The 26,880-nt window shown below is 43.3% G+C and overlaps 1 protein-coding gene across 1 annotated transcript in view; it reads right to left on the bottom strand.

Annotated features, from left to right (window-relative positions):
• DERL2 (derlin 2) overlaps nt 1-26,880 on the bottom strand; it is a 352,209-nt gene that overhangs the window by 279,000 nt on the left and 46,329 nt on the right. Inside the window, exon 2 of the mRNA XM_044054041.1 lies at nt 20,280-20,345. Coding sequence (XP_043909976.1) covers nt 20,280-20,345 — 66 coding nt within the window. The remainder of the gene's footprint in view (nt 1-20,279; nt 20,346-26,880) is intronic.

The following is a 26,880-nucleotide window of genomic DNA, read 5'->3' as shown; positions in this document are numbered from 1 at the left end:
ATGGAGACAGGGTTACCTGCAACACCAAACTTAAGATCATATGATGGCATTATTTGCTTAAGTTGGTTCAACATGTACAACCCCCCCTGAAGAACTGGTGGATGTACAAAGCCAGGGATCCAATGGCAAATGAGCCGAAATGGCAGAAAGCTGTACCTTGACAGAAGTGCAAGACCAACCAAATTTGAGCACTTCACACAGGTACTGGAGAAACACTGTGCCTCCATCTAGGCTAGATATGGTCTGTGTTCTAGAATCAACTAGAAAATCTTTTCCATTTGGATAAATACAACTTTCTAGTTGCAGACTTTCTAGCTTATGTTAATACCAGTTATACAACCAGTTTAAAACTGGTGCCCACATGTGATCAAAAATCTATAACATCAGATGCAGGTTCAGAATGTTTGGGTGAATGATGGATCCCTAGTCTTGTGCGAGTAGTTTCACTCTGAGAAACATTTTGGTAAATGCTCCTGGTCAGATGCATGAGAAGATGGAATAAAAAGTTACGTACTCACCATAATGTTTCATGTGTTGTCCAGTTCTTCCTCAACTGATGGGTTCAAATTGGATACTCTGATCTGACTTGGCTGCTTTGACCAGATCGGATCCCAAAACTCTAGAGCTTCTCCCTTTACACAACGCCCCACCAACATAACATACCACCAACATAACACACCTCAGACTGAGTGTGCTGCCCCTAAATATAAAAGGGACAACTATCCCTCCAGCATGTTCAGTTCATTGTGGTGACAAGGTTTAGGTCCCTAGAGCGTGTAGCTCGGAGGGATTGGGGATTTCTTTAAGTGGAGCATGTCCAACAGCTCTGGGTTTGACATAGCTTTGTGCGTTACACAGACAGCGTCTCTCTGAGTAGGTGATATGCTACGGAGTAAAGCTGGAGTTTTTTGAGTCTGACTGCGTAAGGCATCCGTTTGAGGCCAGTAATCCTCTTTGTGAGTTATTTTTGCGGCCTTTCCAGTTGTTGTAGATGTCTTGTGAGGTACATACCAAAAGGGGTGTTGTACTCTATAATGGGTCTAATGAGTGATGAGTAGAGGGGAACAGTGACCTCTTTCTGGATGAGATTGTGATGGTGTGCCATGTAGAAGGATTTGCTGACCACTGTGGTGATGCGATTATCAAAAGGAGCGACTACTGTCCACCTGTGTCCCAAGGTCTCATCACACTTTCAGTGTTAAGTAGACACTACTTAACGATGGTAAAAACTCTGTACCCATGAACTACCACATAGTTTTTACCAAAGGGGATGACAATGCACTTTTTGGCATTGAGCTTGAGACCATGGCTTTGACACCAGGCATCTGTCTCAGTGAAGCAGTTTTGTAGGATGTCCACATCATTAGGAGTTTCAATTACGGCTCCTAGTTTGCAGTCATCTGTGAATTTAGTTAGCCAAAGACCTTCTGCATTAGCCTGTACTTCAGAGAAGTAGATAGCAAACAGGAGAGGACTCGGGACTGAGCCCTGTGGTACTCCACTTGTCACTGGTCTGAAGTCTGATTTGGAGTCTGCTACTTTCACAGTGTGGGTTCCGTCAGTAAGCCAGTTGGCAACCCATCTTGTGACATAGGGCTTTATACCTAGTTTAGTGAGTTTATCTTTAATTCCAGAGTGGAGGATGGTGTCGAACGCCTTGGCGAGATCTATATAGGCTGTGTGAACCACCTTTCCTTCATCTATGGCTTTGGTAACTGCTTCAAAGAAGTCCATCAGGTTTAGAAGACATGATCTGCCTTTTAAAAACCTGAACTGTGCAGGATCCAGAGTCTGGAGATCTCCAATGTCTTTAAGAGTTCCATGATGATACGTTCCATGGCCTTGCAGACCAGGCTAGTTCCTGGGGTCTGTTGTGGCCCCCCCCCTTTGTGGAGTGGGATAACCGTTGCAGTGCGCCATTCAATGGGCACAAAGCCTGAGATGAGGCTATGACTGAACATGGTACTTAGGTGAGGTTCCAGTTCATTCTGCAGTTCATGCAGAAGGCAGCCTGGGATGTTGCCAGGTCCCATGGATGCTGTGTTCTTGGCTTTGGGGAGTGAGTTTTTTTTTTTTTTTTTACCTGTGCATCCGTGATTACAGGAACTTTGCATTCTTCTGGTATAAAGATGGGCCCTTTAGGGGGCGAGAGAGGGGTAAAGTTAGCACTGAATCTGCCAGGATGTTGGCACTATCGGTTCTGTATATTTAGAGTCATTGTGCTGTAACTCAGAGCAGATCGAAGTGTTGCCATTGAGATTCTTGACATAGCTATAGAATGCTTTGCGGTTGTCTTTAGAATAAGTTGCAATTTTGTTTTCATAACTAGCTTTGGAGGATTTTATGAGGGATCTCAGCTTCTTACGGAGGCTGACCAGGGAGTTCTTCCAATCGTGTGATTTTACTCTTTTTTTGCAACAGTTTCTTTCTTCTGTTGTAGAGTTTATGGCAGACCACCACCAGATTGGCTTCCTTTTTTTGGAGGATAGCATCTTGGTTCTGTTAGGGATAGCACGATCCATGCACTCGTGCAAGTGCTTATAAAGTGAATTTGTGTAGGATTCAGCAGTCGTACCTCTATTGTCCATTTGCAAGGGTGTCGTGAAGTTTGCCACTTCTGTCTTAAGTGTGAAGTTGGCTTTGGAGAAATGTTTTACAGTTGTTTTCCTAATGGGGGTGGGAGTGGGATGTAGATGTCTAGGGTGATTAGCTTGTGGTCGGATCTGACCTCTGGTGTGGAACACCGGTCGCCCATGTTGGTGATGACCAGGTCTAGAATATTGCTGCCCCTGGTGGGGGTGTGGATAAGTTGATCCAAAGTTGATCCAAGGCATTGAATTTATTAATTTCCAGAAAACGTTGAGTAAAAAAAAAAAAAAAAAAAAAGAGTTGGTAAACGAGTAGTTTTCCCAGTTAATATTGGGGTAGTTAAAATCACCCATTATTAGGGTGTTGGGTTGTACCTTAACATTTTCCAGGGTATCGAAGAAAAGAGGAGTGGGAATCCTGGGACATGGTGGGGGATCTGTAGCAAGCTACAATCTGGATTGCAGTTTTGCCCAGAGTTAGTTGAACTTGGATAATCTCGGATATATTATACTGAGCAACTAGCTTGGAGGTGTGGATATCCTTAACGAATATGGACATGCCTCCACCTTTAGCGTTTCGGTCCAGGTTTGGTGACCGAAAGGTGTGGTATGAGTTATAGCCTGGTAATGCAGGAGTGCTCTCTGGAGCTTTGAACCAGATCTCTGTCACTGCACAGATGTCGATGTTCTCCATTTTAAGGAGTGCTTAGAGAGTGCATTTTGAGGTTTAAACTTCTAGCATCGAGTAGCATTACCCTCAGATTTTGCTTTCTTGTACCGGTTACGGTGGTGAATTTGTCATTTGAGCCTTGCCTAAAAAAGGCACTATAGGGTTGGCAAGAGCCTTTGCCAGTATCCAGAATCCCAAGGGCAACAGGTGCAGGCCATCTCTGGCAAAGCAGCGTGGTCTGTCGATCATGTCATCCCAGGCAGAGAGATACTGGATTCCCTTAGAATGACACCAGAAGCTTAGCCAATTGTTTAAGTCAAATAATTTTGTTCTTGTACTGTGGTATCATTCTGGGGGATGGCAGGATGCTACTCAGGGTTAAGGTCAGGGCTGGAGTGACCTGAGTGTGTGTGTTATGTGGTGGATCCTGGCACTTGACAGGCAGCTGACAGTAACTTTCTCCTTGTTTAGCCTGGTGAGTGGAATATCAGTGTGCCTGACTGTAGAGTCACCTATGACTAGAGTGTTTGGTACGTTATGCCTTATGGGCTGTAGTTTAGTGGCACACTGAGTATGTGGGCTATTTGTCATTTGGGTTATGTTTGGGGGGGGGGGTGGAGGTTGCTTGCATTTCTGCTTTGGAGGTCTCTGTTATTTGGGCAGATTTTTAGAGAGAGCCTCCGGGAATGTAAGTGTGTGTTTTGTGCTTGTGTGGGTTTTGGTGGAGTAGTTTTTGAGGGACTATGTGAGGAGTGTGGTGCGGTGCAAGTGTTTACCTTCTCCTCTTGACTGTCTAGTCCAGTCTTCGGTAAAGAGAGCTTTGCTTCCAGATTGGCTATACAAGTGCATCTCTCACAGGTCGTAGTGTTGGGTGTTAAGAGGAGAGGGTCATCTGTGTACATGAGGCAACTGCTGCATTATCACAAGATGCCCAGATTCATCAGGTAGACGGGAGAAAACACCGCGAGCTGACCTTTAGACATGTCTGGATAGGTGCTTATTAAGTACTAAAAACTGCTTTCCTCTACACAAGTGAGGAAAGTTGAGTACTGCAGTAATTTGTAGTTTATTTAGTGCTGACAGCGAGTTCTGAACAAGTGCAAACAGATTTTCTGTGCTAAAACTAAAAAGCTGGCTAGTTGAAAGGGAAAATTTGAAGAGCAGACTTTATGACGCCAGGAATAGTTTAACCCTAGTTAAGTGTGTGTGTGTGTGTGTGTGGGGGGCTCACAAACAGTCCTGGACACAGCAAATCCATATCTGGACAAGACCTGCCACAGGAAAGGGGGGAAGCAAGCAAGCTTAGAATTTTTTTGCAGTAACCATTTTTTTTTTCCAGTAAAGTGGAAATGGAGAAAGCTGAAACAGAAGTTAATTCAACGTTAAGAATCCGAGTGTGTTGGCCTTCACACATGTTCTCTATTAGATTGAATGAACTAATGACACTAGAAAGGGAGGAGTGTTGAAGATTTATCGAGCACATCCAATCGTCAGCTTGTGGCAGAGACAAAAATGACTGAACAGTGACCATCCGAAACTTTGTATATTGAACAAACTCATTTAAAATTGCTTTTTTGGCACAAAGAAGAATCTTGAGCAAGGTCTGGACCTTCTCTGGTCTGGTGGGACCTCTGAGGACTTTTTCTAGCAGCTTTTTTATTTTTTTTTTCCTAAGAGATGCTGCTTCCCTCGGATTGCGTGAACATCAGGAATTTTATTCATAACTGTGGAAGGGGCTAGGGCAAATGGTATTTTATAATCTCTGGATATAATCCTCTGCACCCACAAATCTTTTGAGACAGACAGCAAGGCCTCCCCTTCAGGAGTGCTGATAGGGCCACAGGGCTTGAGAAAAAAAATATCTCCAGAGCCCTGGTTCTGGGAACCACCCCTGCTGTGAAGACAGTCTTCCAGCTAAGTTCACTCCTCTGCCCCTGGGGGAACCATCAGTGTGCGATTCCTGGAAAGGCTCCTAGGACTTAAACCACATCTTTCTGCCACTCCCCTTTCCTAGACAACGGCCTTTTAAGGGTAGAAAAACAAACATACACCCATGGCAGACAGAGCCTTGGCATCAAACAGACAAGATCCATCAAAGGGTGCATTGACAAACAAAGACTTAAACGGTTCTGCAAAATCACATGACTGCATTCAGGCAGGTCTCCTGATGGCTATGCATGTACCAGCCACCCATGAAGTACCTTTCACTGCATGGGAGATCAACCTCTAGTGCACATGGTCTTGGGGGTGGGGTGGGGTCGAGACAAGAATTTATCTGTTTAAGTATTGGCTCAACAGTGTCCAGCTCCTTCCATGCCCACCAAGAGACTAAATCAATGAGCTAATTGGCTGGGGAGGAGGGGGGTGTCACCCAAGAAGTAGATGGGCCAGACCTGAAAGCCTCCAGGAACACAGATTCATCCTACGAGGGGTGTCAGAAAACTAACTACATTTTTGTTTCAAGAGCTCCAGGATGTCTCCAAAGGAGATGTCAGCAGGCGATGCTCTGGGGGACCCCTCCCCCTCATCAAAAACAGGGTCCTCCTTAGTGGGATGTTCTGGGGAAGTGCCATAAAAATAATGCACTGATGGACTGACTGGAGGCTTGCTCAGGTTACTGTCCAGTGGAACAGACAGTCGAGGCTCAGAACACAGCACAGTGGGAGGCAGGGTTGTCTGTTCTTAAGTCATGGAGAAAATCTTCTCCACAACCTTGAAAGTATAACACCTAGGAGAAACAGAAGGCAATAGCTCTAAAGCTGGAATCTCTCAAGATTGTCAGCTCCTGCAGGATCAGAGAGAGAACGTAGTGAAAGGAGGCCCAGAATGCCTTTGAGTCGACTCTTCTAGGAATGGAGAAAGGAGCCTGATGAATTCAGATTCAATGGAAGGGGTGGGATATGGATCCCAGGAGACCTTGAATTTGGAGCAGTCAGCTCGGATGACAGATCTGATCTTTTCTGAATCTTAGCGGGGGGGCCGGGGGGGGCTCTGTTGAGTAATCCAAAGCTAAAGTTCAGGATTGCTCTAGAGACCTATTCTGTGACTCCTCGGAGTTTCAACATTTGATTTCTCAGACTTTTTTAGAGGGGGGCTTGAGCCCCAGCCACCAAAGAGGACGACGCAGAGGGAAAAAACCCGCAGAAATTATTTGTTGTTGTGGTCAGACAAGGCCCTAGAATTAAAACTACGGCAAAAGGCAGTCAACATCAAGGTGTGCCTGACCCAAGCAATACACACTGCCTGTGTAAGTCAGAATTTGGGATCTTACAGGATTCATACGAGGTTACTAGGCTGGGGCCCTTACAAGCCTAGCCAAAAGAGTTTATCCCCAAACAGAAACCTCAATCAGCACCTGTCGCCCCTGACAATGAGGGGGCACAGGTGGAACCCCTGGGAAAAAATTATTGTTTCCCATCCACTCATTAAGGTTGCACTAGGGTCAGCAACATACTTTGACGTGTATGGGGAGTCTATTCCAGAGAAGGAGCAGTCCCTGGGAGACTACCTCTCTCTCCACCAGGTTTTGTTAATGACGCACTTTAGATTTAGTGCCGCTCAATCGGGTAGTGTGTGAGGAGTTTGTAAGCATTTCTATTACGGCAGGGTCTGAGATTGCCTTGTAGGGGGAGACACAGATCACCTTTGAGCAATTTGTACGATACTGAGTAGAGTGATAAATGATTTGACCACATAGGACAGGTGTTGTAGACCATGCACTCTTTTTTTAGTTATTTCTGTGGCCTTTCCAGCTGGTGCAGGTGTTTGGAGAGGTACATACCAAACGGTGCATTGAACTCAATTATTGAGTTGAGGGAGGAGTACAGAGAGATAATAACCTTTTTTAAGGATGCAATACCTTTATTTATGAGATGAACCAAGTAGAAGGCTTTTATGGCCACTGCCGCTACATGATGTTCGAATGTGAGATTGTCAACCTATGCACCCATGTCTCTCACCACAAGTTGTGTGCTTAGGGTGTTGCTGTTGATGTGGTTAACAGTAGGGGCTGCGTTTCTGCCAAATGGTATGACACATTTTTTGCAAGTAACTTTAGGCCATGACTTTGGCACCAGTCATTTGTTGCTGTGAGACCCTCTTGTAGTATGCTATCATTCGGGGGAGTCAATGACAGCACCCAACTTACAGTTGTCCGCAAACTTGGTCAGCCACAGGCCTTTTGTCTTTACCTGGTCCTCTGAGAAGTAGATGCCAAAAACAGTAGGGGTCCCAGGACAGATACCTGTGGAACACCACTAGTGACAGATCTGCTGGAGGTGGAGGCACCTACTTTGACCTCGTGGGTCTTAATTTTAATTAATTTACATTTGTTTATCAGGAAATTCTGACTGGACACATCAGTTCTAGTTCAGCGGAGGCCTGGGAAGAAAAGTTCCACAAGCAAGCGTAAACGGAGATACAGTACTGAATATGGCATACAACAACAATAGAGCAAATAAAATCAGTAAGCCAGCTGGCCACCCACTTAATGAGACAGGGGTTTATGCCAAGTTGTGATAGCTTTTCGGTGATTCCCAAGTGGGGGATTGTGTCAAAGGCTTTGGCCAAGACGAGGTAAGCTGTATGTACTGACTTTTCCTTATCCAGGGCCTTTGCGACAGTCTCAAAGTCAACCAGGTTCAACAGGCAAGATCTGCCTTTAATGAATCCGAACTGGGTGAGATTGCCTATGTCTGTTTATGAAGTCTGTTTATGAAGTCCATAATAATGTGCTCCATGGCCTTACAGATCAGACTTGTCAAACTAATGGGACGATAGTTTCCACGGTCAGTAGTGGCACCACCTTTATGCAAGGGGATGACAATGGCAGTTCTCCACTCTGCTGGAATGAAGCCTGTACGTAGGCTATGGTTGAACAGAGTGCTCAATGGCATAGCTAGTTCTTGCTGGAGATGGTGCAGAATATAGCCTGGGATATTATCAGGTCCCATGGAAGCTGTGTTCTTTGCCTTGGATAGAACCTTTAAACACTTGATCTATGGAGATGTGAGGTGGGAGAAGTATCAGGGATGTAGAATGTGGTGAAGTCTGCAGTGAACCTATCTACTAGCAGGTTGGCCAAGTCAGCAGAATCAGTGTTAGCAGTACTGTTAAGAACCAATTCGGAACAAACCTGGACTTTGCCATGAAAGTTCCCGACGTAACTGAAAAAGGCTTTGTGGTTACCCTTGGTTTCAGAGGCTAGTTTCAATTCATAATTAGCTATGGAAGTTTTCACTAGTGATCTAATTTGCTTGTGGAGGCTAAGGAGGGAGTTTTACAAATCAGAATTTGTATCTTTTTACCCTTGGACAACAGTTTCTGCCTTCTGTTGTAAAGCCCGTTGATAGAGGATGTCCACCTTGTGGAGGAAGTTTTAATTAATTCTGTTGGGTATGGCTGAGTCCATGCAGTTGTAAAAAAGCTTGTACACTGCACTGCCATACTGTTTAGCATAGTTGTCTGCATCCTCTGAGGCGGCGGTGGCTGGACGGTTGGACAGGATAGAAACTTTGAATAAGACAGACTGATGGCCTGATCCCACCAGGGTAGAACTTTCTATGGGGATGGTGCAGCGGTCGTCCACGTTTGGGAGAACCAAGTTTAGAATGTTATCCCCCATTGTGGGGGATGAGACAAGCTGGTCTTGTGCATTACAACTGATGAAATCAAGGAATCGTTGGGCGAGTGCATTAGAGCAGGAACAGTTCATCCAGTCTATGGTGGGGTAGTTGAGCCACCAAGGATCAAGGTGTTGGGGGGGGTACCTTGATGTATCAAGTAGGTCCAGGTAGGAGGAGTAGTACATGTCCCGAGTCATGGAGGGGGGTTTACAGCTGGCTATAACTTGGACGGGTGTCTTGACAATTTGTCAGTTGCACCTGGAGTAGATCTAGTGCACCATGCTAGCAAACCACTCTGGAGGTGTTCTTGTCTAATGAAAATACAGACTCCACCACCCTTAGTCTTCCTGACCTCATTTTGGGGTCGGAATGCGTGTAATGAGGTATAGCCCGGTAAGGCAGGGGTGCTCTCAGAGCCTTGAACTAAATTTCCGTGACTACACAGATGTCGCCATCTTCCAGTGCGAGGAGAGCCTCCAGTGACCATAACTTCAGGCTAAGGCTCCTAGCATTAAGCTGCATGACCTTCAATTTGCTTTTTGACAGATCTTATGTTGGAAGATTTGTCTTTGGGACATTTCTTAAAAGAAAGGGGGGGGGCAAGAGCCTTGGCCAGAATCCTGAATCCCATGGTGACAAGTACAGACCATCTTTAGCAAAGCATTGAGGCCCGTCAACCATGTCATCTCAGGCAGACACATACTGGATTCCCTTGGAATGACACCAGAAACTAAACCAATTGTTGAAGTCTATTTTTTGCTGGTATTGTGGTATTCTTGGGTGAAGGTAAGATGCTGCTTAGGGCTAGGGTCATACCTGCCTGGGACACATACTCAGAGCTCAATCATGTCTCTCTTCATATAGTCGACGTAGGTACATCTTAAGTCATTCACACCAACATGGACAATGACAGAGTCATACTTGTACCTGTTGTGGTGAGACAAGTGCGCGAGTGATGTGGTGGATTCTGGCACCTTTCAGACAACTGACCATGATATACTCCTTATGCCCACAGGAAACACTTTTTAATCCAGAGGGTCTCTCTGGCATCTATATACTGCTACAAACATCATACACCAAGTACCAAGAAGTATTACACTAGCAAAAGCTATAAGAAAAACAAAATTTTTTTTTTAAGGGAAGAGAAAGAAAGAAGGAAAAACTACCAGCAATGGTAGACAAAGTACTCGAAAGGAGTATAAATGGATGCCAGCAAAGGTAATGAGAAGTACCAAAATGATGAGAGAAAAATCAATTAGGACCCTAAAATAAGGGGAGGGGGAGAAGAAAGGTAATACACTAACTCACACCACCAGTAACTTGGAAAAGTCTGAAGACCACCCAATACCGCTAGAGAGCTAGAAACCCGCATCTGATATCTAAAAGGTGGCAAATGAGATTTGAGATACATCAGGTTGGCAGGGTATTGTGGGTAAAGGAAGGAGCTAGAGACTTTTAGGATCCGATAAGCTGGTAAAAGCAGCCAAGCTGGATTACAGTATCAGATCTGAACCCATCAGGTGAGGAACAAATGAAAACGACATCAGATTCAAAGTCAAGTCAAAAGAATGTTAACAGAATTGTCTTTGGAGACTCCTTTAGTTTTTGTACAATTCAAGAGGAAAGGGGAGGAAGCATAAAGGAATACTTCCATCCATAAGAAAGAAAAAAGGTATCTGTGTACCAGGGCTAAATGCAGGGAATCCCAGCACAAAATTATCTGCAACTCTGTGTTGTGAATACAGGCAAACAGGTCTACTTGGTGTTCCCCAAAGGTGGGCAATCTCCTGGAAGACCTCTAAGTGCAATATCCATTTCATTAGGATCTGCTCAGGGAGTCTAATTATGTTTTGCTCTGATGGATGTAGGTTGCCTGTCAAGAGAGAGATAACACTGACTTGCCAGCTTCCAGGCAGTCATGGCAAGCCTGCACAGGTAGTCAAGACCTGGTTCCCCCATTTACGTACCACATATCTGTGGTGTTGTCTGCTATCCTAACAATGGTGCTGGAATCTACAGCTGGTTCAAGGGCTTTACTACCTTTATGAGGGCAACCATTTTTAAGTTTTTTCTTCTTCTTTTCCCTTTGAATTATGGATCCCAAATTCCCTGAACTGTTACTCCCTTGGAAGTCGGAAAGTGCACCCAAGCAAAATCTCGGGCTTCTGTAGTGACAGAATTAGAATGGGGGAGACTGGCCCACCAGAAAAGTTCTCTTTTGATGAAGCTGGGAAATTGAATCAGAAAGGATAGAGAATGTTTGTGCTGGATCCATAAAAGACTTGAGAAACCACTTAAATCTTCCTCACGTGTAGTCTGTATAAAGGAGCCATGAGGATAGTGAATGCTATAAAACCTACAATTCTGAGGAAATCACTTGCTGTAGGAGAGAACTGGTGGGCCAGTTTCAAGTAGAGATGGTACAAAGACATTAGGGAAAGAGATAAGCCATCATGATGGAGGTTTCTAGAAGGTATTCCAGGAAAGACAGCTTGTGAGGTGGAACCAAGGAAGATTTCTCCATGTTTAGTTTTACATCCAGTCTTTGAAAAAGGAATACGTAGAAGTGGTGGGAAGCCTGGGTGCCCTGGGCAGATTCCCTGAAGTCTGCAGAAGGAAACGACTGGAGTAAAGTATTTTGTGAAAAGCCTGGGGGCTACAAATTGACCAAAGGGCAAGGACTTAAACTGAAAATGCAACACCGATACAACAAATCTTAAAACACTTGTGATCTTTGCACACGAGGATGTGGTAATATGCATCTCAAGTCCAGAATGTCCAAGAATGACTTGCGTAAGAGAGGAAGGAAAGGCTCAAGGGTAAACATCTTGATCTTTCAATTCTCTGAATTCCTTTCTCATTATACTACTGGTCTCCAAGGGTCTTTCTTTATGGATAGCAGTTTATTGGCTATTTTGGGATAATTTTTATCTCTTTCATTTCCCTGCTATAAAACTCACATTTGCATGGTTTTGCATGCCGGGCAGTGCAGGTTAGCTAGGGTATAACTATTCCCAGCTCCACAAAGTCCACTCTTCAATTTTTCTCTTAGAACTAGACAAACTTTCAACTTAAGCACTCAACTCAAATCACTTCTCATCCCTGCACTTGCCCAAAACTCATAGCAATCACTAATAAACCTTAGCACTAGACCCCCCCCTATACTGTAGAGAAGGTCAAGGCTCTCTATTCGACCTTACCAGCCAGCCAATCAGTAAAACAGTTCACTGTACCTATCCAGGCATGTCCAAAGGGCAATTTCAGGTGTACTCCCCCAGTCCAACTGGCGAATCTGGGCATTTTGAGGCAATGTTACAATTGCCTCATGTACAAAGACAACCCTCTCCTCCTTCCAGCAAACACTAATACATGCGAGAGATGCAATTATACAGCCAAACTGGAGGCTAAGCTCTCTCAACCCAAGACTGGACCAGGCAGTCAAGAGGAGAAGGGAATTACTTGCATCACACCACCAGTCTCACATAGACCCATGAAACCAGCACTGGCAAAAAAACCACACAAATACACAAAAACACTCTGAGACTCTAAATAAAAGTCTGCAAAAGCAACAGAGACCTCCAAAGCAGACATCCAAGCAATCTCCACCCCTAACACAAACCATGAAACACATACTTCACAAAACCAGTGTGCCACACAATCACAGCCCTTAAGGCAAAACAACATACCCAACACACTAGTAATGGGTGACTCTATAGTCCGGCACACTGACGTCCCACTCACTAGGTTGAACAAGAAGGTTACTGTTAGTTGCCTGTCGGGTGCCAGGATCTGCCACATAACACAAGCACTCAGGTCACTCCAGAACAAGTACAAATATGACTGTCATTGTCCATATTGGTGTGAATGACCTGAGCCGTAACTCCCTGAACTACATGAAGAGAGACCTGGAGGAGCTCTCTGATCACATAGCCCAGGCTGGTTTGACCCGGACCCTGAGTAACATCCTGCCCTCACCAAGAATGATACCACGGTATAGAGAAAAAAATATCAATTTCAACAATTGGCCAAGCTTCTGGTGTCATTCAAAGGGGATCCAGTGTCTGTCAGCCTGGGATGACATGCTTGACAAGCCACGCTGCTTTGCTAGAGACTGCTTGCACCTGTCACTCTTAAGCTTTCAAATACTGGCCAAGGCTCTTGCCACCCCCATAGTGCTTTTTTTAGGCAAGGCTCAAAAGACAAACCCACCGCCGTAAATAGCACAAGTAACAAAAAACTGAGGGTAATGCTGCGCAATGCCATAAGTCTAAACCTCAAAATGCACGCACTCGAAGTATTCCTCAGTATGGAGGAAATAGATATATGTACAGTAACAGAAACCTGGTTTAAGGCTCCAGAGAGAACTCCAGCACTACCAGGCTCATACCATACATTTTGGCCACATAACCCGGACCGAAATACAAAAGACGGGAGTATCCATATTCATCAAGTATACCCACACCTCCAGCTTAGTGGCACAGCACGACGCTTCAGAGATCATCCACGTGCAACTAACAATGGGAAAAACTGCTATCCAAATTATAGCTTGCTACAGATCACCCACCATGTCCCAGGACCCCCACTCCACATTCCTGGAAACACTGGGAAACCTAAAGGTCCTACCAAACACCCTGATATTGGGTGATTTCAATTATCCAAACATTAACTGGGAGAACTACTCAAGTACGAACTCCCTGGCCCAACATTTCCTAGAATTTATAAACTCAAACGCCCTGGATCAACTGGTTAACACCCCCACCAGAGGTGACAACATATTGGACCTGGTCATCACCAACATGGGCGACCAGTGTTCCACACCAGAGGTAAACCCCTCGCTGGTTAGATCTAACCACAAGCTAATCACTCTGGATATCCACATTCCGCCACCACCCCCGGTCAAAGAAACCACCGTGAAAAATTTTTCAAAAGCAAACGTCACGTTACTTAAGACAGAGGTGGGAAGTTTCAAAGCCCCCATGCTAAAGGACAACGCGGTCCAAGCTGCAAAATCCTTTACTAATGCACTCTACAGGCAACTACAAGAACGCATGGATCGTGCTATCCCAAACAAAACCAAAGACTCACTCCTCCAAGAAAAGAAAACCAGTCTGGTGGACCCCCGACATAAACAAGGTATACAATAGGAGGAGGAAACTAGTACACAAGAGAGTAAAATCCCAAGAAGGGAAGACATCCCTGATCACTATCAACAAGAAACTACATTCCCTCATAAAATCATCCAAGGCAAGCTTCGAAAGAAAACTTGCCATGGACTCCAAAGATAACCACAAGGCATTCTTTAACTATGTCAAGAATCTAAGTGGCACTTCTCAGATCTGCTTGGAGTTGGTACAGAATGGCACAAAATACACTGAACCGACTGATATAGCCAACATCCTCGCAGAGAGGTTCAGTGCAAACTTCACCCCCCCCACCCCCAAAAGGGCCCATAACTATACCAGAAGAATGCAGTGCCCCTGAAATCACGGACACTCAGGTTAAAACAGCCCTTTCCAAAGCCAAAAAACACAGCATCAATGGGACCAGATGGTGTCCCAGGCTGCGTCCTACACAAGCTCAAAGATGAACTAACCCCTCACCTAAACATACTGTTTAAACTCAGCCTCTCCACAGGCTACATGTCCACAGAGTGGCACACAGCAACAGTTATTCCTCTCCACAAAGGTGGAGCCACAACTGACCCCGGGAACTATCGCCCTATAAGCCTGACTAGCTTAGTCTGCAAAAGCTATGGAGCACATCATCCTGTATCTCATTAACAGAGACATTGGAAACCTCCAAACACCGGAACCAACCCAGTTCGGCTTTAAAGGGCAGATCATTCCTCCTAAACCTTGTGGACTTCTTTGAGACCGTTACCAAGGCTACAGACAAGGGAAAGGTGGTCCACACAGCCTACCTAGACCTCGCAAAGGCCTTCAACACTATTCCCCACTCAGGTATTATTGACTAGCTCACCAGCCTGAACATAAACCCCTACATCACGAGATGGGTTGCCAACTGGCTCATGGACAGAACCCACATGCTAAGAGTTGCAGGAGCTAGGTCTGACTCTAAATCTGTTAAAAGTGGCATTCCCCAGGGCTCAGTCCTAGGACCTCTCCTGTTCAGCATATACTTCTCAGAGGTACAGGCAAGCACAGGAGGACTATGGCTGACCAAGTTTGCAGAAGACTGCAAACTAGGGGCTATAACGGACTCTCCGGCTGACAGACATCCTCCAAAAGGGTCTCACTGAGACAGATACCTGGTGTCAAAACCATGGTCTCAAGCTAAATGCCATAAAGTGCATAGTCATCTGCTTTGGAAAAAACAAAGTACCCACAAACTACCACATAGGTGGTAGCCCCCTAAATACGGAAGACGTAATAAGGGATCTGGGGACCCAAGTAGATAGTAACCTCTCCTTTGATAATCACATTGCCAAAGTGGTTAGAAAATCCTTCTGTGTGGCCCACCTAAATCACAAAAGGGTTTGCATCCAGATCAAAATAGGTCATTGGGCCCCTCTACACACTCAGACCCATCATAGAGTACAATGCCCCTTTTGGGATGTACCTTACAAGACACCTGCAACAACTGGAAAGACCACAGAAGTTCCTCACTAAGAGGATCACTGGCCTCAAGCAGATGCCCTATGCAGCTCGACTGAAGAAACTCCAGCTGTACTCTGTTGCATACCGCCAACTCAAAAGGTGATCTCTGCCTGACATACAAGGCCATGTCTAACCCAGAATTGATGGACATGCTCCACCATATCTCCTCGAGCCACATGCTCCAGAGAAATAAACCACACCACAATAAATAGGACATGCTGGAGGGATAGATTCCTGTCCCAGAAACTTCCCATGCTCTGGAACTAGATTCCAATCTACATTAGGCAGAGCACCTCGCTAACCCTCTTCCTAACCTTGACGAGTGGATGGGAAAAAGAAAGTTTACCCCAGGGATCACTTCAATGGCTCTGCTAGACAGAGGCACAGGGAACTAATCTAAGGGGGCGGCGAAAGCAAACACATTCTAGCTAGGCTTATAAATGCCTTCAGGCAGATAGCCTAGTACCTACCTATGAAACTAAGAAAAATCCCTTCCCCAGTTGTCAAGTGGGGAGTCAACTCCCATTAATTCAGGAATTGGCAAATCTGTTAGACTATTTGGGGGGGGGGGGGCACAAAGGTCTGACTTTTTGGTGGAAAATGGATCCCTGCTTGAAGAGGAAAGGAAGCCCACTGTAATTTGTAACAATCTTGAATTACACTTGGTTCCAAAGAATTTGTCATTATTTCTCTGAAATTTGCAGAGAATCAGACTGCCCGCTTGTTTGGAAAGGAAGGCTGGGGTGGGGAGGGGGAAAACCATGCATAGGTAGTCATGTACTCAACTTTTTTCTATAGGGAAGATCACTGGGGGTCCCTCTCTATTTTTTCCAAGCCCCTTGCCACTTCTTTTTAAAATTAACTGGCTTTTAGCTGTATTTGCTTGAAAGGTTTTCTTATGAAAGATCTAGGGCCATGGCTTTAAGGATAATTCTTGTGGTAGTTACGGACTGGTAAGAAAAGGCCATTTCACCCACCTTCATTTACTTACCTCTTTCCTGTAGTTTTCAGGGCTGCTCTGAGGAAGCAACAGAGAGAGACTCTCTTTTTCAATATCAGAGACTGGATGTCCTCTAGGAAACTATGGAGCCTAACCTAGACATGCTTTCACATCACAAAGCCTGGGGCAACAACCCAGTGAGACAGCATCAACTGCATCATAGAACATTTACCGAGTGCTTTGTGACCTGTGAAGCAGAGGGAAACAGTTTGACAGGAAGGTTCCAATGTCTGAAGCAGAAAGATATGGCTGCACAAAGAATAAGACAGTCCGTTGCCATATAGGTCTGGCAACTGATTGTTCTGAAAGCAAGAGTGTGGAAGGATATAAATTCTTCCCATATGTATCAAATGCCCTGCTAACCTTCTCATGAGGATAGAATTATAAGAGGCCAATGGCTTAAGACCTACCATCCTTTCCTATAGAAGTTTCAGCATGATTAACAAAGGAATTCCTAAAAAGTACAGATGGGAATCGGGTACTTTACAGAGCCTAACAGGTTGCTTAGATGCAGGAGGCAGAGTATAAAGCACTACAAGCGGAAGTAAAAGCATTTCCATGGTGCGCCAAGGACTAGGTGTATTGGCTAGGGGATTGTAGAAATAAAGAATCATGAGCTCACATCTTTTCTGTGTGACTGAAATCTCCTTTCCCTCCAATTTAAAAAGATATTTTATTTTAGAAATTGCATCTAAAAACACGGAGTCAGAGTAGAATGTATTTTTTTACTTAATCACATTGGGGTAGGAGAAGAGCTTGAGGTGTAATCCATATCTTCCTTCTCAGTATCAGAGAGATTCTCCTCTTCAGAGGATGAGGGGGGACCTCTTCTCTTGGGATACGAAGACACAAGGTTTAAAGACTGGAGGGACTGGAAAGCCAAGAAAAGACCATGGGCAAACTAACAGTCCTCTTGCAAAACCTCCACAATGGTTGGAGTTTAAAAGAAGGAAAGAAGTTTAGTTTTTGGGGTCTTTTTCTTGGGGATTTCAAACAAAATGGTCTTGGAAGATCCAGACTTCTGGACTTCCATAAGTAAACATGCTACCTCTCTCACCAATACCGGAGCCACTCCATCCAATCCTTCAGGTCAGAACAAGTGAGGTTCTCCATTCTTGGTTGATACCAAAGGTCCTATCTGACTAAATATGCTGGAATCCTGTCCTACAGCAGCTTTCTACAGAGAATCACCAGAGGGTCTGAGAATATCTGCTTGATCATTCGAGAGCTTACAGGTACCATGGCAACATCTCCAATACCACACTGGATTAAAAAGATAGAGGACAGCGTTCCTTAGACTCGCTCTAGGGATTTTCTTTATCGGCTGAAAACAGATGCTCGATGAAGATAAAAATCGGCAGCCAAGGATGCTCAAACCAATACTTTCAAAACACCAGTTGTGTAATGCTATTAAGCCTACTAAAAATTACTGGAGTGAAAACAAATCCCTCAAGACTGTACTTCGTGACTTTCACACCAGGGCTGGAAATGGCCATGTGGGAGTCTTTGCATAGTACCTGCGTACTACATTCCATTTCCCCTTTTTGGCACAAAATATTGAATTAAAATAAATTTTTTTTTTTTTTTTTTTTTTTTTTTTTTACAGAAAAAAGTAGTTAAGGTCCCCAACAGGGTACTTATCTGCCACAAAAACTTTAATCTCAAGCTGAATGTCGACACTGAAGATTCTGAGGAGATGAAACATCCAACCAGTCAGCTGCAAGAAGGTTCTACAATTTTGGTGCCTGAATGTCCTTATTCTACCAGCATGCTCTTGTACTTTACATGTGGAAGGCAAAGAAAAGCATTAAATTTACTAGCCAGATGTCCAATATCCTTGGCAGGATATGTCCCATGCAGCTTTATGCTACTGCAGCACTGATAATGAACATATTGGGGGAATAACCAGATACTGAAGGTCCGTCAAGAAAAGACTAAACATTTTCTCAGTGGCAGAAAAACTCAAAGGCACATCCAGGCTGAATAAACAGTATCCTAAACAGACTTCATCAAAAGACAATCTTCCTTCATATACAGGGCATCAGACCTTTTCTAGGGTAAAGGGTAAGGAATGACAAGCTAGACAATGAAAGGCCTCAAGAAGGGAAGGAACAGGATTAGCTAGAAAAAGACTCGTTCACTTCTGCTCAAGTCAGAAAAAGGGACCTCCATAACCTCATATTCCTGTACAAAGAAAAAAAAGTCAAAGGGTAAAAAGAGCTGCTGCTGCTAATCCTTAGAGAAGCACATCTGCACCATACTGCAAAACTGCTGTCATGTACTTAGGGAATGGGCATAGTGACCTTACTGCCTGGAAAGCAAAGACCACTGGCAAGTCTGACTGGCTCAGCTTGGTAAATGCAAGGCATAATACTGCTGAACAGTACTCTCATCAGTTTGGCCATTTCCAACCAAGCAATGGAGAGACCATAAAAACCACTATGAATACTTCAAAACCCAGCTCCATTCTTACCTCTCCCATAAATGGATATGCAATTGCACTCTGCCTACCTAACCTTAATGCTGGAGTACATTCATCACACAAGTTTAGTTCTTCCTTACACATTGGGAATTAACCCTATGTACTGCCTTCTTGCTAATACTTCTTCAATACGATTCTCAGATGATCTAAACATCTGTACTAATTAACTCTGTTCTACTATTCTCAACCAGTAAACTTGTAAATATGTATTATACGTTACTCTTATGTTCCTGTTTAACTTTAAATTTATGCTATTTTGTATGTAAAATCTGCTTACTTTGCTTGTATTTCTACTGTCTATTGTACTTCATATTATGGAGCTTTTACTATGTATTGTGGAGCTCTTCACCTGGGCCTCCACTGAAAACAGGCTCCTTGAGCCCAGTGGACCTCCCCAGTCATCAAACTGCAAATAAAAAGATTTAATATCACAATGTGAACAACAAAAGACTCAGTGAGAAAGAACCTGTGGAGAGTGGATCAACCAATGCTATCAAGCTAGCATCTGCTGCAGGTGCAGTAAATTTAATAAAAAAGTTAGTGTTGTTTAGGACCTAATTTTAGCTATTTTTGGCAGGGCAAGCCATCGGCCTACAGTCTCAATAACTTGCAAGCATTCAGATAGGTTTTTAAACTTCCACTAGTGATGCTTCAAGGTAGCCAGGTTAAACAGCTGGCATGTTCTGCAACCCTCACTTCTGTGTTACATTCGTATAACCGTCACTAGTAAAAACACAATGAAAAAGTAAAGTGGGATATGGTACAGTTGTTACATCAACACTGCCTTAGATAACAAGTGATCCGCTGAAACTGTTAAGAGACGAGTAGGCAGGCTAAAGGGTGTTAAGTAAGGCCACAAGTGATATGCCGTATATAGTTCTGGAGGCTTTACAGAGAAAATGCCAAACTGATAAATAATGTACAAAAAATGGGCAACTAAACAGGTAAAGACAGTGAATTATAAAAAAACTTCTACAGGGAATTTGCAGGTGCATTTTTTTCTCTTATCCAAAGAGGAAGGAAAGCACAAAAACTGCACACTGGCTGCACGTACTGTCAGGAGACTGGTGTGGGGGTCATTTTAAGAAGCAAAAAGGGCAGGTATAGCAACTGAAGTTCACCTTACTGAAGTTGGCCTGTGCTGGCAAGTTTGAAAAGCTTCTTCCCAACACTCTGAATAAGTTTAATATTTCAGAAAAAAATAGTCACGAACTCCCCATAACACTGTGTTGCATTATGGTTTTAATGTTTACTGTCAAAATATTGCAAATTTACAGAAGAAAAAAATCAGTACTTACTTGATATTGCCTACATATTAACTCAGGATTGAAGTACAACTGAAACGGTGTGATCAGTTCTAATTGCTGAAAGAAAAAAAAATAAAATAATGAATGCACCTTATTAGTTGGTTAACTCACTGCATGACCTATCTTGCACATTTTCTGCTTCCATCTCAGCTATCGCACATTCCACTTGATCACTAGGCGGTACTTACAAATGGTCAGCTGTGATCAGTTTACTTACCCATTTAACAATGATTAAATAAAAAATAAACATTTACTTTAAAACAAAACAGCAGAACCATGAGGAATTACCTTTAAAGCTCTAAGGAACAATTACCTTGGGCGAGTGTGTGTTTGTGTGTATACAAACATGCACACAAAGATAATGCATTATTAACCTTAGTTTAAGACGCACTGTAAAAATGCAATCATATTGCAAAATAACCATTTAAGAATTGTGTATTACCATTTAAGACTGGTGTATTTTTCTGAAGTAAATTTAATGTACAGACTGGTCTCTTGTTTGCATCTATACATCTCGAAAACAACCCCCACTCACTCTACAGCAAAGGTATCTAGGACGGCAGCTACAGTGGGAATTGGAGCTTGAATGTCAAGGACAAGTTGGACCCGTTGATGCACTAACTGACATGTTTTCTGCACTTCTGGGGCATTCTGACTGGAAAGGTTGACCTTAACCAGCTGATCCCACCGAACCTTCAGAGTTTACTATTGCATCCTTAATGAAAAAAACAAAACATGAAAACTGCGGGTGCATTTAGATCTAGGACTGGAAGACAAGGGCCAATGGAACTGTGCGACTTTGAAGAACTTAAGGAACAACAGACTTCACGGAAATTTTCCCAAAGGGAAGACGGGCTTAAAAAGACAGTGCTCAGAGTACACTAGATGCATGCAATTAACAGCATAGCCACCAACTGAAACTAACAACAACAAAAGAAACTCCTTTGAGCCTATGGAACTGTTCAGAATCAGGGATGCCATCCAGTTACAGAAATTTTGACACACTGTAGTCTTGTGTACATTGCAATCATAGACATGCACTTGGTGATCCCACATGACAAACTTTTTTGATGTAAACGTGTACACAACGTGTGCATGTATCTACATACATATGTCAAAACACGCACAAAAATGTAACTCAAGACACATAGGAAGTTGAACGATAGGCACGATATGATTCCTAGTCCATGTGGGTCAAACGACATGAGACATCATCTTGGATTATATGAAGAAACATGATGGAGCACTTGGAACTGTGTCACAGGCCAGCAAGAGTTTAACACTGAGCAGCATTCCATCTTCACCAAGGAGGATGCCACAATATAAATAGAAGACAACGGACATTGACCACCACCAGAAACGGTACAATATTTGTCTGTCTGGGAAGACATGGTTGACAGGCCATGCAACTTTACCAGGACTGGTCTGCACCTGTCCTCTCTAGGCTTTTGAATAGTAGCCAAGACCTTGTCCAGCCCCTCTGTTTCTTTTTTAGGAACAAACTGATAAGCCTTGCAACATAGCAAAACCGACCCAGAATAATCTAAAGGTTGTTACTGCTCAATGCCAGGAGTCTAAAAACAATAAACTCCACCTTCTCCTCACCCTGGAGGATATAGATGTTTGTGCAGTTACTGAGACAAGATTTAAAGATGGGAGAACGCCCCAGCAGTGCAGTGTTGTAATGCCTTCGACACATTTATACCATCTACTGCACAGGAAAGGAGAAAAGATGGAGAAATCTCAATTTACATCTTAAAAAAAAAACCTTGAGGCTGGTCAAACATTAAGATGTGGTTCAGCTTCTCCATGTCCAATTAACCAAAGTCCTATACCTTATCTTGGCAAGCTATAAATTCTCTTCTATGACCCATAAAGCCCATACTAAATTCTTAAATGTACTGGAGACTCTTCCCATTCAACCCAATACAATATTTATTGGTGATTAATCCATTACGAACTGGAAATCATATACTACCTCAAAACGTGTAGGCCCAGAGATTCCGGAACTTTAAACACAAACACCCTGGACCAGCTGGTCCATATGCCCACCATAGGTGCCAACATCCTTGACCTGGTCCTTGCAAATATGGGAGAATGTGTTCCCCCTCCCCAAGTGTAATATCCTCACTAGTCTGGTTGGATCATGAAAGCAGCCTTATTTGAAATAAAAATGAAATCCAAATTCCCAGGTAACCCTGGAACTAAATAGGACATTAGCCTTAAAATAAACATACTAGCAAAATTCCAAGCACCTCCAAACCCCAAGAACACTGCTACCTATGCACAGGTTTAACAGTTGTGCAATTATATAAACAGCTAAATAAGCTGTTGCTCCTACCAAAAATAAAAGTATAGCACAATCTCGAAAAACAAACTGCCCTGCTGGAATCCCAACAATATCATGACCAAAAGTAGGAAGGGCAGCACCCAGCAAGGCAACTCCTCCCTCAATGTAAACAAGCAAATTGGGGGACTAATCAAATCTATAAAAGCCAAATAAGAGGACAAACTCGACATCAAAAGAAACAATGGGATACACTAACTGCGAATGAAGCACCTAGACTGAGCCAGGAGACAAGAAAAATCTACTAGCTGATAAATTTAGCTTTAATTTTACCTCCTTCTCCCCCAAGCCACCCTACAGGAAATACTCTCAACCCCCAACTCTCACTACCATCACTAGGGGGTAGGTCCTTAATGCTCTCTACATAGCCAGGAACACAGCACCAATGGGACAAAATATATCCCAGGATGCCTCCTATATAGCATGAAACAGTACCCATCAGGCCCACTAGAATCACAGTTCAAGCATAACTTCCACATAGGCTTCATGCTAAGCAAATGGAGGACTGCAACTGTTACTCCGCTACACAAAGGGGGAGGGCATCTATGGACAAGGGCAACTACAGACCCACAAGTCTGACTAGTCTCATATGCACAGCCATGGAAAGAATAACTGAACTGATAGCAATGACACAGGAAGTCTACAAATATTGGATCCAAGCTAGTTTGGTTTTGTCAAAAGTAGTTCATTCCTACTCATCCTGGTGGACTTTGAGAAGGTTAAAAGACATGGTTGAGGTCAAACTCGTGCATGCTGCCTACCTCAACCTGGATAAAGCTTTTAGCACAATATCTCACTCTGGCATTGTAGACTCACTAAATTAGGCATAAACTGAGGTGTTACCCAATGGACAGCTAGCTAATTCACAGATAGGGGAGGCTACCTACACAAAGGGGTCAGTCACCAATGCAGTCCTTTAGGGATCAGTGCTGGAGCCTCTCCTTTTTGAATCTACTTCTCTGAAATAGAGGCCAATGTCAAGGTCCTCTCACTGGCAAAGTCTGTAGACCACTGCAAGCTAGATGCAGTCAGTCATCGAATCTCCCAAAGGTACTTCGTGCAAGAGCAATGGCCTAAAACTCAATGCAATGAAGTGCATACTAGTATCCTTTGGAAAGGCTACCATCCCTGGAAACTGCCACACTGATAACACATCCCCCAACCCCAACACTAAACCCAGAGGTCAGGGATTTGGGTAGGAGTGTAGACAGTAACCTGATCTTTTGCAGACATATGTCATGTGTCTACTATGGTAAGACAATCATTTTATGTTGCATAATTTATAAGAAAGGGTAAGACATCTACCTACTAGTATGTCACCGTTCCTCTGTACTCTAACTTCAGCAGATTAATCATGGAGTTTGGTACACCCTTGCAAAACCTGCAGCTTCCAAAGAGGTTCCTCACAAAAAGAAAACGGGGTAAACATACCCTACGTGGACTGCCCCAAAGCAACATCCTTGTACTCAGTTTCATGCAGACTTCCAAGGCAACGTATTCTTGGTCTACAAAAATAATCTGATCCCGCTCTGGTTTTATCTGTTGCACATCCACAAAGCAAATGGCATCAGAAACACACAGTCTAAGGACTTAATCTCATCTGTAACTAACAAAATAGCTGTTAGGACAGATATGCATCTCAGAGACCCCCCCCCCCTTCTCTGGAACAGGCTTACCATCCATGTAAAGCAGAGATCTTCTCTAACAAATTCAAGCACAACTTGGGCCAGTGGATGGAGAAGCAAAAATCTACTTCTGGTCCGACACCTATGCCTCTTCTGGATACAGGCAGCCTGTAAAATGCTTGACCACACATGGTCCAAGCCTATATCCAACCATCAAAATCAACTTAGGGTATCAATTCATGTCATACATTTGGGAAAGCATGGCTAGGCTTAAAATGGCCTCTAGGGCTGTTGGCCAACTAATAACCTACGAACCTATAAAAATAAATGAAGTGCGTATCCATACATTATATCATACTACAGTTAAGAGGTCTGATTCAGTCTGGAGAGTGTTAGCATAAAATGTGAAGAGACTTCTAATCTATACAAGAGTGGACTGGTTACTGGGAGAAGCTTTGAAAAATTAAATTGATACATAAAGAGAAGGCTTTTTGTGAGGTGGCGGTCTTCAGCACCAGAGAAAGGACATTCCATGAAAGCGGATTAATCCAGGTCAAGTGGCATGTGAAAAACAATACAAGAAGCTCTGGCAGTGTAATGTCAGGATTGTGGGATAATGGATGCTACAAGCTGAAAGGAGACAAGATCAGATTAGGTCATTAATGAAGAGAAGCCACACACACAGCCCTTTTCTAATTAATCTTTTTTTTTTTTTTTATTTGTGGCTTTTAACAATCATTAACATACTCACTGACATAAGGCTGTGACATACTAATGGCAGGACGATGGTATACTGAAAGGCATAATAATGTGGCAAGACTGTTTGCACTGGGGATTGTGCAAACATTATGATACTGAAGTGGCTGAAACATTGGAAACATGAGCCATAACGCATTATAGATAATTAAGTCTATATCACATGGGATCATCCATTACCAACAGTTCAAATGACAGATGCTCGAAAACCAGATAGTGGTCCAAGAAAAGACAAACGTAGCATTGCTCATTGAAATTGCCACACCCATTGGCTACAGGGATTTGCAGAGAGAGAAAAGGTCATAAAATATCAGGATTTGCAGGCAGAAATGAGAGCAATGTGGAAGACGGAGACCCAAACAGTTCCAATAGTAGTAGGAGTAACATCTTATTACAAGAAAGTGTACACAATCATACTTAGATATGCTACCAATCCATGTAACTACATACGAATTGCAGGAGTCGTCACTACTGGGCACACTCCGGGTGCTGGGAAGAGCACTACTGGCTGACGGAGTGAAACTATACTAAATTTCATGAACTTCAAAATTGTACTTTGACGTAGGAATGGGGTTCATTCCAGTCACGGCATTAGAAACCCAAAAGACTGAGAAATTAAAAAGGCTAAAAAACTTGCACAAAAAGTAAAAACATCAAAATTACAAGATAGTATTAGAGAAAACTATAAGAAAAAATGGTGTGGTATCAAATTTCTCCTTTGTGCAACCACTTGTCTCCTCATCCAGTTTTCCTGCTCACTCTGCCTCCTCCCTTTCTCTGGTGACAGTTTCCCCTCATGTGCTCTGTCCCTTTGTCTTTCAGACTCTTTCTAGCTATTCAACCAGCCCTCCTCATCCCTACTTTGTGGTTTGCCTCATCTTCCATTTCCCTTGGGGATTTGTTGTCTAACTTTTTTTTTTTTGGTCCAAAGGTATCCTTATACCATATCGTTCCAATTCATTTAGGATTCTGCCACCTTTTCTAAGTTACATCTCATCATCTTCTTCATGGCACTGGCATTTCTTATGCTTGGGTCCCACATTTGTGCGCCCAATTCTCCAGTCCAATTGCTTGTCATTCCTGATTTTACCCTTTCATACATAACTATTACTTGCCTTAATTTTTATTCCTGTTTTTTCTTGGTTTGTATTCGGCCCTAAAAGACACAGCTTCCATTTATTTTGGAATCTCGTCTATATTTTTCTCCACCCCCCCCCCACAATATTTCTTTTGCTTATTTGCACTCACAAAACATACAACATTCACTTCTCTCCCTGTTCTGCATCTCCAGCATTTGCAGACATTTCTACCTCTTGCATTTTCCTTTCTTGGAGATTTTAAATGCAGCTTATAGAATATTCAACAGAAATCCCACCTTCTGGTTAGAATATACACCTCTCATTCCTAGCCTGTGGCTGCCCACCTCTCTTTTTCCAAGTTGCTGCTTTTCTTCCTCCCTTTCTTGTCCAATGTATTTGTAGATTAGTCTGCTATGACCTTTTCCTTTCCACACAATCCATTTTTTCCTTCCCTCAGAGGTCTCAGTCTCCTTGTTCTAGACACTTTCAGTACTTCCACTTTCCTGATTCTTTTCAGCATACTCTATCTGCTCTTTTCTTACTGCTATCCAGCACCCCCCTTTACATTTAATTTAAACACGGTTATCTCCCCACTTTGATTTTTTTTCTATAAGATGTGACCTAGACTGGTCCATACCTTCTACACCAGAATTCTTTGCTTTATTCTACCATATCTTTCCCTAAAATCCTTCATCTTTAAGGTTCTTTTAACCATACTTGGTTCAAGTGTTACTTTGACCTTCCGTTTTATGCTCTCTCTTGCTCCTTTCCTGCTTGGCTCCAAT

The sequence above is a fragment of the Protopterus annectens genome, chromosome 13.part0 (assembly GCF_019279795.1).
Source record: "Protopterus annectens isolate FY-2018-M chromosome 13.part0, PAN1.0, whole genome shotgun sequence".
NCBI lineage: Eukaryota > Metazoa > Chordata > Ceratodontiformes > Protopteridae > Protopterus > Protopterus annectens.
Note: the sequence above shows the minus strand (reverse complement) of the source record. Positions and strands in the feature narration are given on the sequence as shown.